The sequence below is a fragment of the Mytilus galloprovincialis genome, chromosome 9 (genome assembly GCF_965363235.1).
Source record: "Mytilus galloprovincialis chromosome 9, xbMytGall1.hap1.1, whole genome shotgun sequence".
NCBI classification, from domain to species: Eukaryota; Metazoa; Mollusca; class Bivalvia; order Mytilida; family Mytilidae; genus Mytilus; species Mytilus galloprovincialis.
Genome location: NC_134846.1, coordinates 12336502 through 12349794, shown reverse-complemented (window position 1 = coordinate 12349794; position 13293 = coordinate 12336502). Strand labels below are relative to the sequence as shown.

At 33.7% G+C, this 13293-nt stretch overlaps 2 protein-coding genes across 5 annotated transcripts in view; one reads left to right on the top strand and one right to left on the bottom strand.

The window, feature by feature from the left end:
• Positions 1 to 243, bottom strand: part of LOC143044417 (uncharacterized) — a 28505-nt gene extending 28262 nt beyond the window's left edge. For 2 of the 3 annotated variants that reach the window (XM_076216423.1, XM_076216425.1), the window contains exon 1: positions 93 to 243. The gene's annotated coding sequence lies outside the window, so the exon portion shown is untranslated. The remainder of the gene's footprint in view (positions 1 to 92) is intronic. The other variant, XM_076216424.1, reaches the window with a different exon arrangement.
• LOC143044419 (small ribosomal subunit protein uS8A) lies at positions 242 to 12611 on the top strand. 2 transcript variants are annotated; one of them, XM_076216427.1, is made up of 5 exons: positions 242 to 363; positions 1932 to 2070; positions 2581 to 2660; positions 11286 to 11371; positions 12493 to 12611. In XM_076216427.1, exons 1-5 carry the CDS (start codon positions 274 to 276, stop codon positions 12584 to 12586), a joined length of 489 nt encoding a protein of 162 aa, XP_076072542.1. In that variant the 5' UTR covers positions 242 to 273; the 3' UTR covers positions 12587 to 12611. The 2 variants fall into 2 exon arrangements, with proteins under 2 accessions (XP_076072542.1, XP_076072543.1); XM_076216428.1 differs by having other exon boundaries at positions 357 to 397.
• Positions 12612 to 13293: the final 682 nt, after the last annotated feature.

Below are 13293 nucleotides of genomic sequence, written 5' to 3'. Positions count from 1 at the left end.
GGTATTGGGAATATTTAAAACTTTTACATCAATGCGTTTTACTTTACAGACTTATTCATTATTCATATTTCTCTGGCAAGTTAATTCCTTACATAAATATTTCACTTAAATGTTGGTCAAAGGCATGTTTATTCGATAACCCTGTGAATCGTTCTACTACCATCGGTCGGAGATGGAGAGACGGAAATCAAATCTTGGAAGCCATATTGTTTACATTGCCTTGTCGACGAAATAGGTCAGCCAAACGTTTTATATTTACATAAAATCAATGTAATGAAAAACGTGTTTAAGACTACGACGAGCACCTGTTTTACCCACAATTCCTTTCACTGTTTTCTTCCTTTACTTCCGCTAATTTCAACGGTACATGCCAAATTATTTGTGTTTAAAAATATCTGTAATCATCCTAACATATGAAAAATATTTGAACGATTAAAAGGCTTTTAAATTATTAAATGAACCAATACCTATAAAAATACATGATAATTTTTCTGTGCTTTACAGCGTATAATCGGAAAATCAATCTTGTTCTATGACATGTCTATCACAAATCAGCGTACTGAGATCTGTTACAATCAGATTATTTAATTATGTTTCAATAACTTGAATAGCTGTAGCCTTACAGAGTAGACACACTTTAAGTTATTAAATGCACTATGTTAAAACTGTTTAAGTAAACTGAATACGTAACTGACCGTATTTCCAATCTCGATTGTCACTGATTCAAACTTTCCTGTCAAGTAATGAAGTATTGAAGTAAAATTTTAGGTATTAGATAAACCGACAGCTTCAAATTGTTGAGATTGGTTGCCATATTTGGTCTGCAGGCTAGCAGATATCTCGAACTTCCCACATTGTAAGCCCAATTATTTAAAGCAGTCTTGCAAATACTAGTCTGTTTCCTGCCTATAGTATGACTATCTATGACTATGAATCTGTGCAATCCCCCATTTGCCAATTAAGTGAAATGATGGACTGGAGCTGTGGCGGCGCCACCGTGGATAATATTCCTCAGGGGCGGATGCAGGAATTTTCGAAAGGGGGGGTGCTAACCCAGGGCAAAGGGGGGTGCAGGGGGGTGCAAAACATATGTCCCGATACAAATGCATTGATCGGCAAAAGTAAAGGGGGGTGCGCACCCCCGGAACCCCCCCGCTGGATCCGCCACTGTTCCTGGTACCGCAATACACCTTATCGCTAATCCCAGCTGACCCGGCCGCTTGAACTTTTGACGCATACAACAATCGCTTTTCCATTGTGACGTCAGATATTTTGTTTTATGATGTCAACATTTTACGGGAACCTGTGTGATATTCAGTAATGGCGGACAAATAGCGATAAGGTGTATGGAAGCCAGATTGGTTCAGGCCAGATGAATGAAAAGCAAATCCCCCCCCCCCCACCTTTTTATACATTGCTTTATTATTATTTTAATTTTTTCTGTCATACATTATACTTGCTTTTATAATTTCTTTGGTTATCTTACAAAATTACTCTTTTTCTTGCACCCACAGAGGGTGGAGTATTGGGTCAGGTTTAACAGAAAATGTAAATGTAGATGACCATGCAACCCTTTAGTAGAAGATGTATATTGACCAACCCTCTAGTAATTAGTATTGCCCGACATTGTACTTAGTTATTATGGAAGGACCATACAAATACATTCAGTGGTGGATCCAGAAGTTATATTAAGGGGGGGGGGGGGGGTCCAGTCATGCTTCAGTGATTTTGGGATTGATCCTTTCTGGATCCGGGAATTCTTTTTTTGGAAATGTCTGGGATTAAATTTCTTTAACTTTGGGATTTCGGGATCAGGACCCCTCCAATTAGCACAATTTAGAAACAAATAAACCAAAGTGAGCGTGATGAAAGTAAAGTACATATGAAAATACCTTACTTTATTTCTTACTGAATTGTATTTTTACTTTCAGCTCAAGATGGTGCGTATGAATGTATTGGCAGACGCCTTGAGGTCTATTGCAGCCGCTGAGAGGAGAGGAAAGAGGCAGGTGTTGATCAGACCTTCATCAAAAGTCATCATCAAATTTTTAACAGTAATGATGAAGCATGGTAAGTATGAAATATTATCTGTTGGTAAACAGTCAATTTACAAAATGTATATATATATATATATTAAACACAAATTTCCTTGTGGAGATGTTCCTGAAAAATTCAATAAGCAGCTTAAACAATCACAGCTTTCAAAATGACATTATGACTTCTGGTTACAAATAGGGAAGATCAAGTAGGAATCTTCATACAGACAAAAAGACTTTTTCAAAGCACAGCTGACACATTAAATGACTTGACTGCATTAAACTTCAAAAACACACTTTTTCCCACCTTATAGAACTTGTAAAAGGAACATTTAACATGTCTCCCTAGACTTCCTATTTATATAACGATGCAAGCTTGATGTGGATTATTCACAAAATAAATATGAAGCAAACACGCAGTAATTACTACAATTTGTTGAGCCCAAAAAATGAACTCCATTTAAAGTTTAAAAAAAAAATATATATGAAATCATGTTATTACTCTGTAAACCATCAATTTAAAAAAAGTTTATATATTTTTCAGGTTACATTGGAGAGTTTGAGATTGTAGATGACCACAGAAATGGCAAGATTGTTGTCAATTTAACAGGAAGATTAAATAAAGTATGTAAAATTAGTATAAAATTTTAATTTCTAATGAATTTTATCATGTTTTTTTTATACATCAATAGTCCAAACTGTGTTATTCTCATTGTGTTGAAGACCAATTGGTGGCAATTTTCTGCTCTTAGGTCAGGTTGTTTACCAGGTTTATAGACATTGAGCAACATAACTGTTCTATGAACACATTATTTTTACTGTTATAGAATTATATATGAATTGAAATCTTAAAATAAGACCCGTTCACTAATAGCCGTATAAGGAGTTAAGTGCTTATATGGTCGCATTGAATGGAACATAAAAATAGAGATCTCTTTGCTATTTACTTTTTATTTGTAAAGTAAAATGGCACTCTGGTCTCTAACAATTCATTTTCCTGAACTTCTATACATTATTTGTAGATCAGTGAATTATGATCATATCATGTCATGATGAGTAATTTGTGATTGGTAAAGATATAAAGGTATATTTTTACAAAAACTGGTGCCTGTGCTATGAACTTGGAGTTCACTTTTCCTTTTGTTTACTTTATTGGGTATCGCATTTTGAAAGAAAAAAAATATTTTCAGCAGAAGGGCATTTGTGTCATCCTAATATGTCAAGTTTTGAGAATTTCCAACCTCCATTTGAATTGATATAGATGTTATTTTTAGCTCACCTGGCCCGAAGGGCCAAGTGAGCTTTTCCCATCACTTGGCGTCCGTCGTCGTCCTGCGTTAACTTTTACAAAAATCTTCTCCTCTGAAACTGCTGGGCCAAATTTAACCAAACTTGGCCACAATCATCATTGGGGTATCTAGTTTAAAAAATGTGTCAGGTAACCCGGCCAACCAACCAAGATGGCCGCCATGGCTAAAAATAGAACATAGGGGTAAAATGCAGTTTTTGGCTTATAACTCAAAAACCAAAGCATTTAGAGCAAATCTGACATGGGGTAATATTGTTCAACAGGTCAAGATCTATCTGCTCTGAAATTTTCAGATGAATCGGACATTTCGTTGTTGGGTTGCTGCCCCTGAAATGGTAATTTTAAGGAAATTTTGCTGTTTTTGGTTATTATCTTGAATACTATTATAGATAGAAATAAACTGTAAACAGCAATAATGTTCAGCAAAGTAAGATCTACAAATAAGTCAACATGACCAAAATGGTCAGTTGACCACTTTAGGAGTTATTGCCCTTTATAGTAAATTTTTAACCATTTTTCGTAAATCTTAGTAATCTTTTAGAAAAATCTTCTCCTCTGAAACTACTGGGTCAAATTTAACCAAACTTGGCCATGATCATCATTGGGGTATCTAGTTTAAAAAATGTGTCCGGTGCCCTGCCCAACCAACCAAGATGGCCGCCATGCCTAAAAATAGAACATAGGGGTAAAATGCAGTTTTTGGCTTATAACTCAAAAACCAAAGCATTTAGAGCAAATCTGACACACAGTAAAATAGTTCATCAGGTCAAGATCTATCTGCCCTGAAATTTTCAGATGAATCGGACATTCCGTTGTTGGGTTGCTGCCCCTGAAATGGTAATTTTAAGGAAATTTTGCTGTTTTTGGTTATTATCTTGAATATTATTATAGATAGAGATAAACTGTAAACAGCAATAATGTTCAGCAAAGTAAGATCTACAAATAAGTCAACATGACCAAAATGGTCATTTGACCACTTTAGGAGTTTTTGCCCTTTATAGTCAATTTTTAACCATTTTTCGTAAATCTTAGTAATCTTTTAGAAAAATCTTCTCCTCTGAAACTACTGGGCCAAATTAATCCAAACTTGGCCATAATCATCATTGGGGTATCTAGTTAAAAAAATGTGTCCAGTAACTCGGCCAACAAACCAAGATGGCTGCCATGGCTAAAAATAGAACATGGGGGGTAAAATGAAGTTTTTGGCTTATAACTCAAAAACCAAAGCATTAAGAGCAAATCTGACAGGAAGTAAAATTGTTGATCAGGTCACGATCTATCTCCCATGGAATTTTCAGATGAATCGGATAATCGGTTGTTAGGTTGCTGCCCCTGAATTGGTAATTTTGAGGAAATTTTGCTGTTTTTTTGTTATTATCTTGAATATTATTATAGATAGAGTTAAACTGTAAACAGCAATAATGTACAGCAAAGTAAGAACTAAAAATAAGTCAGTATGACCAAAATAGTCAATTGACCCCTAAGGAGTTATTGCCCTTCATAGTCAATTTTTAACAATTTTCTTAAAATTTGAAGATTTTCAATAACATTTTCCACAGAAAGTACTGTTATAGATAGAGGTAATTGTAAGCAGCAAGAATGTTTAGTAAAGTAAGATCTACAAACACATCACCATCACCAAAACACAATTTTGTCATGAATCCATCTGTGTCCATTGTTTAATATTCACATAGACCAAGGTGAGCGACACAGGCTCTTTAGAGCCTCTAGTTTTTATATAATTAAAAGTCTACGGTACATGTAAACGTCTAAAAACTAAAGCTAAATTTTATGGACTAGGGAATACCTTAACCTTCAAATTAAATATGAAACAATACAAGGAATCAAATTGCGTGACATAATTTAAACATGTTTTAATACAAAGAAAAAATAATTTCTGAAATTAAAATAAAAATATTGGGGCTGCAAGTTTTTCAGTAGTTCAGGCAGCGATGCCAACAAATGAAATTTTACTTTAGACCTTATTTCCCTCTGAAATTTACTAGTTCTCAAGACGTTTTTAGTGTTCTAGAATTACACGAACTGAATTGTATCTTCAGATGAGACTCATTCACTAATAGCCGTATAAGGAGTTTAGTGCTTATATGGTCGCATTGAATGGAACATAAAAATAGAGATCTCTTTGCTATTTACTTTTTACTTGTAAAGTAAAATGGCACTCTGGTCTCTAACAATTCATTTTCCTAATCCAGTACATTGTCTGTAGATCAGTGAATTCATGACCAGATCATGTCACAATCTGACAGGAAAGATATTAAGCTTTCTTGGAATTAGTGTCTGTGCTACATGTATGAACATGGAGCTTATTAGTACTTTTCTTGTTTGTTTATCCTTTTTGGGGTATCATGCTATAAAAGATTTGAATACTTCCTTTTTTAGCTCACCTGGCCGAAAGGCCAAGTGAGCTTTTCTCATCACTTGGCGTCGGTCGTCGTCGTCGTCCTGCGTTAACTTTTACAAAAATCTTTTCCTCTGAAACTACTGGGCCAAATTTAACCAAACTTGGCCACAATCATCATTGGGGTATCTAGTTTAAAAAAATGTGTCCGGTGACCCGGCCAATCATCCAAGATGGCCGCCATGGCTAAAAATAGAACATAGGGGTAAAATGCAGTTTTTGGCTTATAACTCAAAAACCAAAGCATTTAGAGCAAATCTGATCGGGGTAATATTGTTCATCAGGTCAAGATCTATCTGTCCTGAAATTTTCAGATGAATCGGACAACCTGTTGTTGGGTGGCTGCCCCTGAATTGGTAATTTTAAGGACATTTTGCTGTTTTTGGTTATTATCTTGAATATTACATGTATTATAGATAGAGATAAACTGTAAAAAGCAATAATGTTCAGCAAAGTAAGATTTACAAATAAGTCAGCATGACCAAAATGGTCAGTTGACCCATGAAGGAGTTATTGCCCTTTATAGTCAATTTTTAACCATTTTTTCGTAAATCTTAGTAATCTTTTACAAAAATCTTCTTCTCTGAAACTACTGGGCCAAATTAAACTAAACTTGGCCACAATCATCATTGGGGTAACTTGTTTAAAAAATGTGTGGCGTGACCCGGCCAACCAACCAAGATGGCCGCCATGGCTAAAAATAGAACATAAGGGTAAAATGCAGTTTTTGGATTATAACTCAAAAACCAAAGCATTTAGAGCAAATCTGACATGGGGTAAAATTGTTTATCAGGTCAAGATCTATCTGCCTTCAAATTTTCAGATGAATCCGACAACCCGTTATTGGGTTGCTGCCCCTGAATTGGTAATTTTTGCTGTTTTTGGCTATTATCTTGAATATTATTATAGATAGAGATAAACTGTAAACAGCATTAATGTTCAGCAAAGTAAGATCTACAAATAAGTCGACATGACCAAAATGGTCAGTTGACCACTTTAGGAGTTATTGCCCTTTATAGTCGATTTTTAACCATTTTTCGTAAAACTTAGTAATCTTTTAGAAAAATCTTCTCCTCTGAAACTACTGGGGCAAATTTAACCAAACTTAGCCATAATCATCATTGGTGTATCAAGTTAAAAAAATGTGTCGGGTAACTCGGCCAACAAACCAAGATGGCCGCCATGGCTAAAAATAGAACATGGGGGTAAAATGCAGTTTTTGGCTTATAACTCAAAAACCAAAGCATTAAGAGCAAATCTGACAGGAAGTAAAATTGTTGATCAGGTCTTGATCTATCTGCCCTGGAATTTTCAGATAAATCGGATAATCGGTTGTTAGGTTGCTGCCTCTGAATTGGTAATTTTGAGGAAATTTTGCTGTTTTTTTGTTATTATCTTGAATATTATTATAGATAGAGATAAACTGTAAACAGCAATAATGTACAGCAAAGTAAGAACTAAAAATAAGTCAGTATGACCAGAATAGTCAATTGACCCCCTAAGGAGTTATTGCCCTTCATAGTCAATTTTTAACAATTTTCTTAAAATTTGAAGATTTTCAATAACATTTTCCACAGAAAGTACTGTTATAGATAGAGATAATTGTAAGCAGCAAGAATGTTAAGTAAAGTAAGATCTACAAACACATCACCATCACCAAAACACAATTTTGTCATGAATCCATCTGTGTCCATTGTTTAATATTCACATAGACCAAGGTGAGCGACACAGGCTCTTTAGAGCCTCTAGTTTTAGCAGAAGGGCATTTGTGTCATCCTAACATTTTTTTTGTGAATTTTCAATTTTTAACATAATAATAGTCTACAGTATCTGTCTAAAAAAAAAATGGACTAGGGGAAAATCTAATCATGAAAAATTTGAAAGAATACAAGGAATAGAGATATACAATTCATTTAAATCTTATGTTTCTCTTAAAAATGTTTATACTAACACATATACAGATCATGGTCACTAGAATATATAGAAACACATAGATTTACCAAATGTAAGAGCTAAAAGTACTTTCAGAATGTTTCTTCTAAAGAATAGCTGAAAATTTTATTTTTAAAATGTTCACCTCTGTTAAGCAAGGCATAGCAGCATAGGGGGATGCTTCCCACTTCTGGCCTCTTCGACATTACATTTGGCAGATTTTTTCTATTCTATCAATTTCTATGTTATTTAAATGTTTGTTCCCAATGCAGTGTACAGCAAGAACTTTTAAGATCGTGATTTGAAATGGGTAAGGCTTAAATTAAAATATTGTTTGTTTGCCCTTTACCGACCGACCCTATAAATTTGTTCTGCCTGAAAATCTTTTATTTGTGTTTACCAGCAAGATTTTATTTTATTTTATTTTTTGTTCCTACCAAAAATCTTATATTTGTATTTCCCGCTCAAAACTTTTTTACCGGAATTCTCAGGTTTTATCTTTCCTGTATAAGGCCGAGAAAAAAAAGATCCGTGTATCCGGTAACCCGACCGACCCTGTTTTTTAGCCCCGACCCTAACTTTTTTATTGGATCTTCCAAAAAAAAAAAAAAAAAAAAATTTATCAACCGACCCTGTTTTTGACACAGGCTTCTGATAGATGACATAATATTTTTTCTCTCTTGCTTCCTCTTGCATAGAAAGCCAGTAAAACATTTTATTAATGTCAAAAGGTATTCCAAATAGGTTAAAATCCAAGAAATTTGCACAGCAGGTGCTTCAAAAACATTGCAAATGGCACACTTCCGGTTTTTGAAACTAATTACGGATCCGGACTTGGAAAAAACATGATAATTTTCCGGATTTCATTTACGATGTCAAAAAAAAAAAAAAAAAAAAAAAAAAAGAATTCCGACCTACCGACCTTATTTTTCAAAATGATGTTACCGGAAACACATATTTTTTTTTTTAGGCCTAAGGTCTAGTCCGTTTGGTATCACATGAGCGTTTGACATGAATGAACACTTGCATTTGGAGTTTCAAAGCATTTGTTTGAAATCGATGTTGAAAGCTTTGAAATCATGATTTAACGAACGTTACTCTGTGTCTTTATACATGAAGAGCAGGGTTCATTCAAAAAATGTTCGTCCAATACTAAATTATCAACGTGTGTACAAAATATTTTGTAAACAGACTTTGTATCCTATATAGGGATGGCCTTTGGTGGTCCGTAGATTAGGATGATTATGTTAATGATGCCTTCGACCAGCATTGATATATTCTGATTTATATCTGACATGAACCAAAGGTCTGTAAAGGGGAGAATATTTGGCAGTAAAATCGCCAAGTTTTTCCATACAGATCATTTATAAATGCGGTGTAAAATACGAGACAATTGAGTTTCAAGTCTTGTAGCATTTTTATTGGAAACACAGGCACACACAAAAATTTAAACACTCTAGGGACTTTTTCTACTAGTAATGTACAATGTATTTCTGCCCGGACATATTTTACCAGAACAAAGTTATCTCTTACCTGCTTACAGAAAAACTTATGGTCTAGGTAAGCGTTCAAGGTACATAGTACTATTAGTGCAAGTTAAAATTCTTAAAAATTCTAGGTATGTAAACGTTTAAAATATGCCGCACAGCCCTATATTTTGAAATTTGAAAAAAATTGTAGTGCATATGAATTAACTTCACATTCTACATGATATTTTTTTTTCAAAACTTGGCCGGTTGGGACTATTATATATACTAATAGTCCTAGAAACTTATTAGCAAAAGCATACTTAAACAAAAGCAATACAGACAAAAATGACATCGTGCAGATTTTGTATCTATAAAATAAAATATTATACCTACCTGCCTACCCATGACAAAAAATGTACCGAGCTAAGTTATTTTTTTGGGAAAGAAAAATAAAATATTTTACCTACCTACCTACCCTGTTTCAAAACATAGGGTCGGAAAAGGGCAAACAAACAATATTTTAATTTAGGCCTAAAGTCTGGAACGAACTGCAGATGTGATCAAATTCCATTTCAATTTTCAGTTGTTTTAATACCCCCAAAAATTAGTTTCTGAAACGCAAACATAATAATTCAGGCAGCGAGAATTTCTTTGGGTCGGGTGGCACGCAATACCAAATACATGTAAATGAAATTTCATTTTAAGCCATACTTTCGACTGAAATCTACTAGTTCTCAAGATTTGAAATCTTAATATAAGACCCATTCACTAATAGCCGTATAAGGAGTTTAGTGCTTATATGGTCGCATTGAATGTAACATAAAAATAGAGATCTCTTTGCTATTTACTTTTTATTTGTAAAGTAAAATGGCACTCTGGTCTCTTACAATTAGTTTTCCTAATCTGATACATTGTATGTAGATTAGTGAATTCATGACCAGATCATGTCATGATGAGCTCTTTGTGCTGACAAATGATACTAAATTATTAAAAACAAGAATGTGTCCTAGTACACAGATGCTCCATCTGCACTATCATTTTAACCGGATTTTTGTGACAAAAATGTCGGTTATTGATTTGGGGAGGTGCGGGCGGCAACAAAATGTTGTCCGTGCATTTACTCGTGAACCATTCAACCAAAGCTTTTAAAATTTAAATTTGTTGTTACTGACAACAAAATGAAGGTCAAGTTCAATAATGACGATTTTGACTTTTACCGTTCAGGAGTTATAGTTCTTGAAAGATTGAAAAATAGCATTTCCAGTTGTGTCCATGCATTTACGCATGAACTGTTCAACCAAAGCTTCCCAAATTTTGATATGTTGTTACTGATTGTTACTGATGACAAAATGGAGGTCAAGTTCAATAATGACGATTTTGTCTTTAACCGTTCAGGAGTCCTGGTTCTTGAAGGTTGAAAAATGGCTTTACCAGTCATGTCCGTGCATTTACTCATGAATGTTCAACCAAAGCTTTTCAAATTTTAATATGTTGTTACTGATGACAAAATGGAGGTCAATTTCAATAATGTCGATTTTGACTTTTACCGTTCAGGAGTTATGGTTCTTGAAAGATCGAAAAAATGGTTCTTGAAAGATCGAAAAATGGCGTTTCCATTCATTTTGTTGCATTTACTCATGAACTATTCAACCTAAGCGTTTCAAATTTTGATGTGTTGATACTGATGATAAAATGGAGGTCAAATTTGATATTGACGATTTTCACTTTCACTGTTCATCAGTTATGGTTTTTGTGATATTGGCAGGACACAAATAAATGTTATTCAATCCGGTTTGCTGTCGTTGTGACAGCCTCTTGTCTATGTTTAATGGACCAAGGAAATGGGGGAAAATCTCTAATTTGGCATTAAAATTAGAAAGATCATATCATAGGGAATATTGTACTACGTTTCCAGTTGATTGGACTTCAACTTCATCAAAACCTACCTTGACCAAACACTTTAACTTGAAGCCGGACGCACGCACAGACCAGAAAACATATTGTCCATAAATGGGGTATAAAAACACCACAGAATTGGGATATGATCACTTATATATTCAAGCAAGAAATAAGCATGATAAGTAGACAGCTGTATTTATTGTGGTTTCTTTGTTTTTAAGTGTGGTGTAATCAGTCCAAGGTTTGACATTGCCATGAGAGACATGGAGAAGTGGACCACAAATCTGTTACCTTCAAGACAGTTTGGGTAAGTGATTGAATCAGAATATATTGTTAGCTATATATTTTTTCAGTACAGAGATCTTTCAAATATAGTATGGGTTAAGCTGATAGTCTTAAGGCATTGATTTCCACAATTTAGAAAATTATCAGGTTAAACAAATTACAACTTATTTGTCTTGGAAAGGACAGAAGTTGGTTATTTTAGACAAAATTTGAAATGATATTTTCCAACTTACCAAGATTCTCTTGTGAAGTTAAATGTATTTGATAATGACAAAAATAATGCAAAAAGAGTTATCTCCCCTATCATAGACAGTACCTTGACTGGGAATGTATATGAAATGTTTTCAGTTTATTTTGACTATCATGACTAGGTTACAATTTGATACTTGATAGATATACTAGAGGAAAATTCCAAAATGTACTCAAATTAATCTACAATGACTGAATCTTAGCTTTTTTTGTCAACAAGATTTGCTTGTGTTATTGTAGAGTTAAGATAATAGTTGTCTCATAATTTGTTAGATCTTTTGTCTTTTAGCCATAGTGTAAATAGTTTGATCTTCTATTTTTACCTTACTGTTTATGATAACCTCTCTGGTCTCTGTTAAGGAAGGTTCAAAATAAATAACTTTCCATAACACTAGCATATATTGATAGGGGAGAAATTAATGAATCAAAAAAGCAAAAAAAATATTTAACCAAAAGTTAAAGTTCTCAAAAACTATTAAAAACTAAAGAAGATTTTATAAGACTTTTACAAATGGCTTATAATAATACATCATTGTACATGTAAAAGATTTAAAAAAAAAACAAAAATGGTGGTCATGGGCAAATTTTTTTAAGGCATTCAAATGGATAAAACCAGAGGATTTCAAAAATCTGACAAAAATTCCAAAACATGACAAGAGAACATCCTTAACATTTCAATTGTATGATAACTTAATTTGACTTCCATCTTATGACTTGCTTTCAAAACTTATTTTCTCCCAACTGTATGAAATAAATATTGCAATCGCAATGTGTATTTCCATTCATCATCCATCAAACATGTATTTTCGTAGCACTTTAAAGAAAAATTATTACTGAAATGAATGAATTCAAATTTGGCTGCTTAATTTTGATTCTAATGATTTGTTGTTGTAGATTTTTGGTACTAACAACCTCAGGAGGCATCATGGACCATGAAGAGGCCAGAAGGAAACATTTAGGAGGAAAGATCCTTGGCTTCTTTTTCTAAAGACAATAAAAAATAAAGTAAACTAGTCAGTGTTTTGTTAAGTGTCCAAGAAATATATGAGGATACATAAGATTAGTTAAGAAATGTTGAGAAAAGGGTATTGAACATTCAGGAAATATTAAGAGAGATTAAGGATACTCAGGAGTTCAACAAACTTCAATTTTTGTATTCACCTGCTGTAGCAGAGTTTCAGTTTTATCCTTGTAGGTCCTTTGTGTCACAAAATTGGTTTCAGTTCTTAAGTTTGCTTCAACCAAATGTTATTAAACTTATACACAATGCTTATTAACACAAAACCCGGATCCAGTTTGATAATGGTCGTGTTACTCTTACTGTCCTAGAGTTATATCTCTTTACAAAAGGAAAAAATGCTGAATTTTTCGTTACTGTTTTCTAATTTTAGTTTGCCTCAACCAAATGTGATTAGACTTGTACACAATGCTTATTACCACAAAACACAGATCCAGTTTGATTTTGGTGACATCACTAATTTGAGGCATGCATGTGTAGAATGTGGGTGATTAGTATGTCCTCTACCTTTAAGCTGGGATAATGGTGTAACCGCCCGACAGATTTAGTTTAGAATTTGTAAACTTGGTTTTTTTTGGTGAATAAAGGCCTTATAATATACTGTGGATTTCGTAGGTACAGGTTAATCATGAAATTAAACGTTCAACTAATTACAAATTTTCTATAGGGTTGTATGT

Bases quoted from the DNA above. Each gene is read 5' to 3' on its own strand.
- LOC143044419 (XM_076216427.1), top strand. From the start codon at position 274: ATGAAAAACGTGTTTAAGACTACGACGAGCACCTGTTTTACCCACAAT. The intron at 364-1,931 runs GTACATGCCAAA...TTTTACTTTCAG, and splicing joins TACTTCCGCTAATTTCAACG to CTCAAGATGGTGCGTATGAA. The intron at 2,071-2,580 runs GTAAGTATGAAA...TATATTTTTCAG, and splicing joins AACAGTAATGATGAAGCATG to GTTACATTGGAGAGTTTGAG.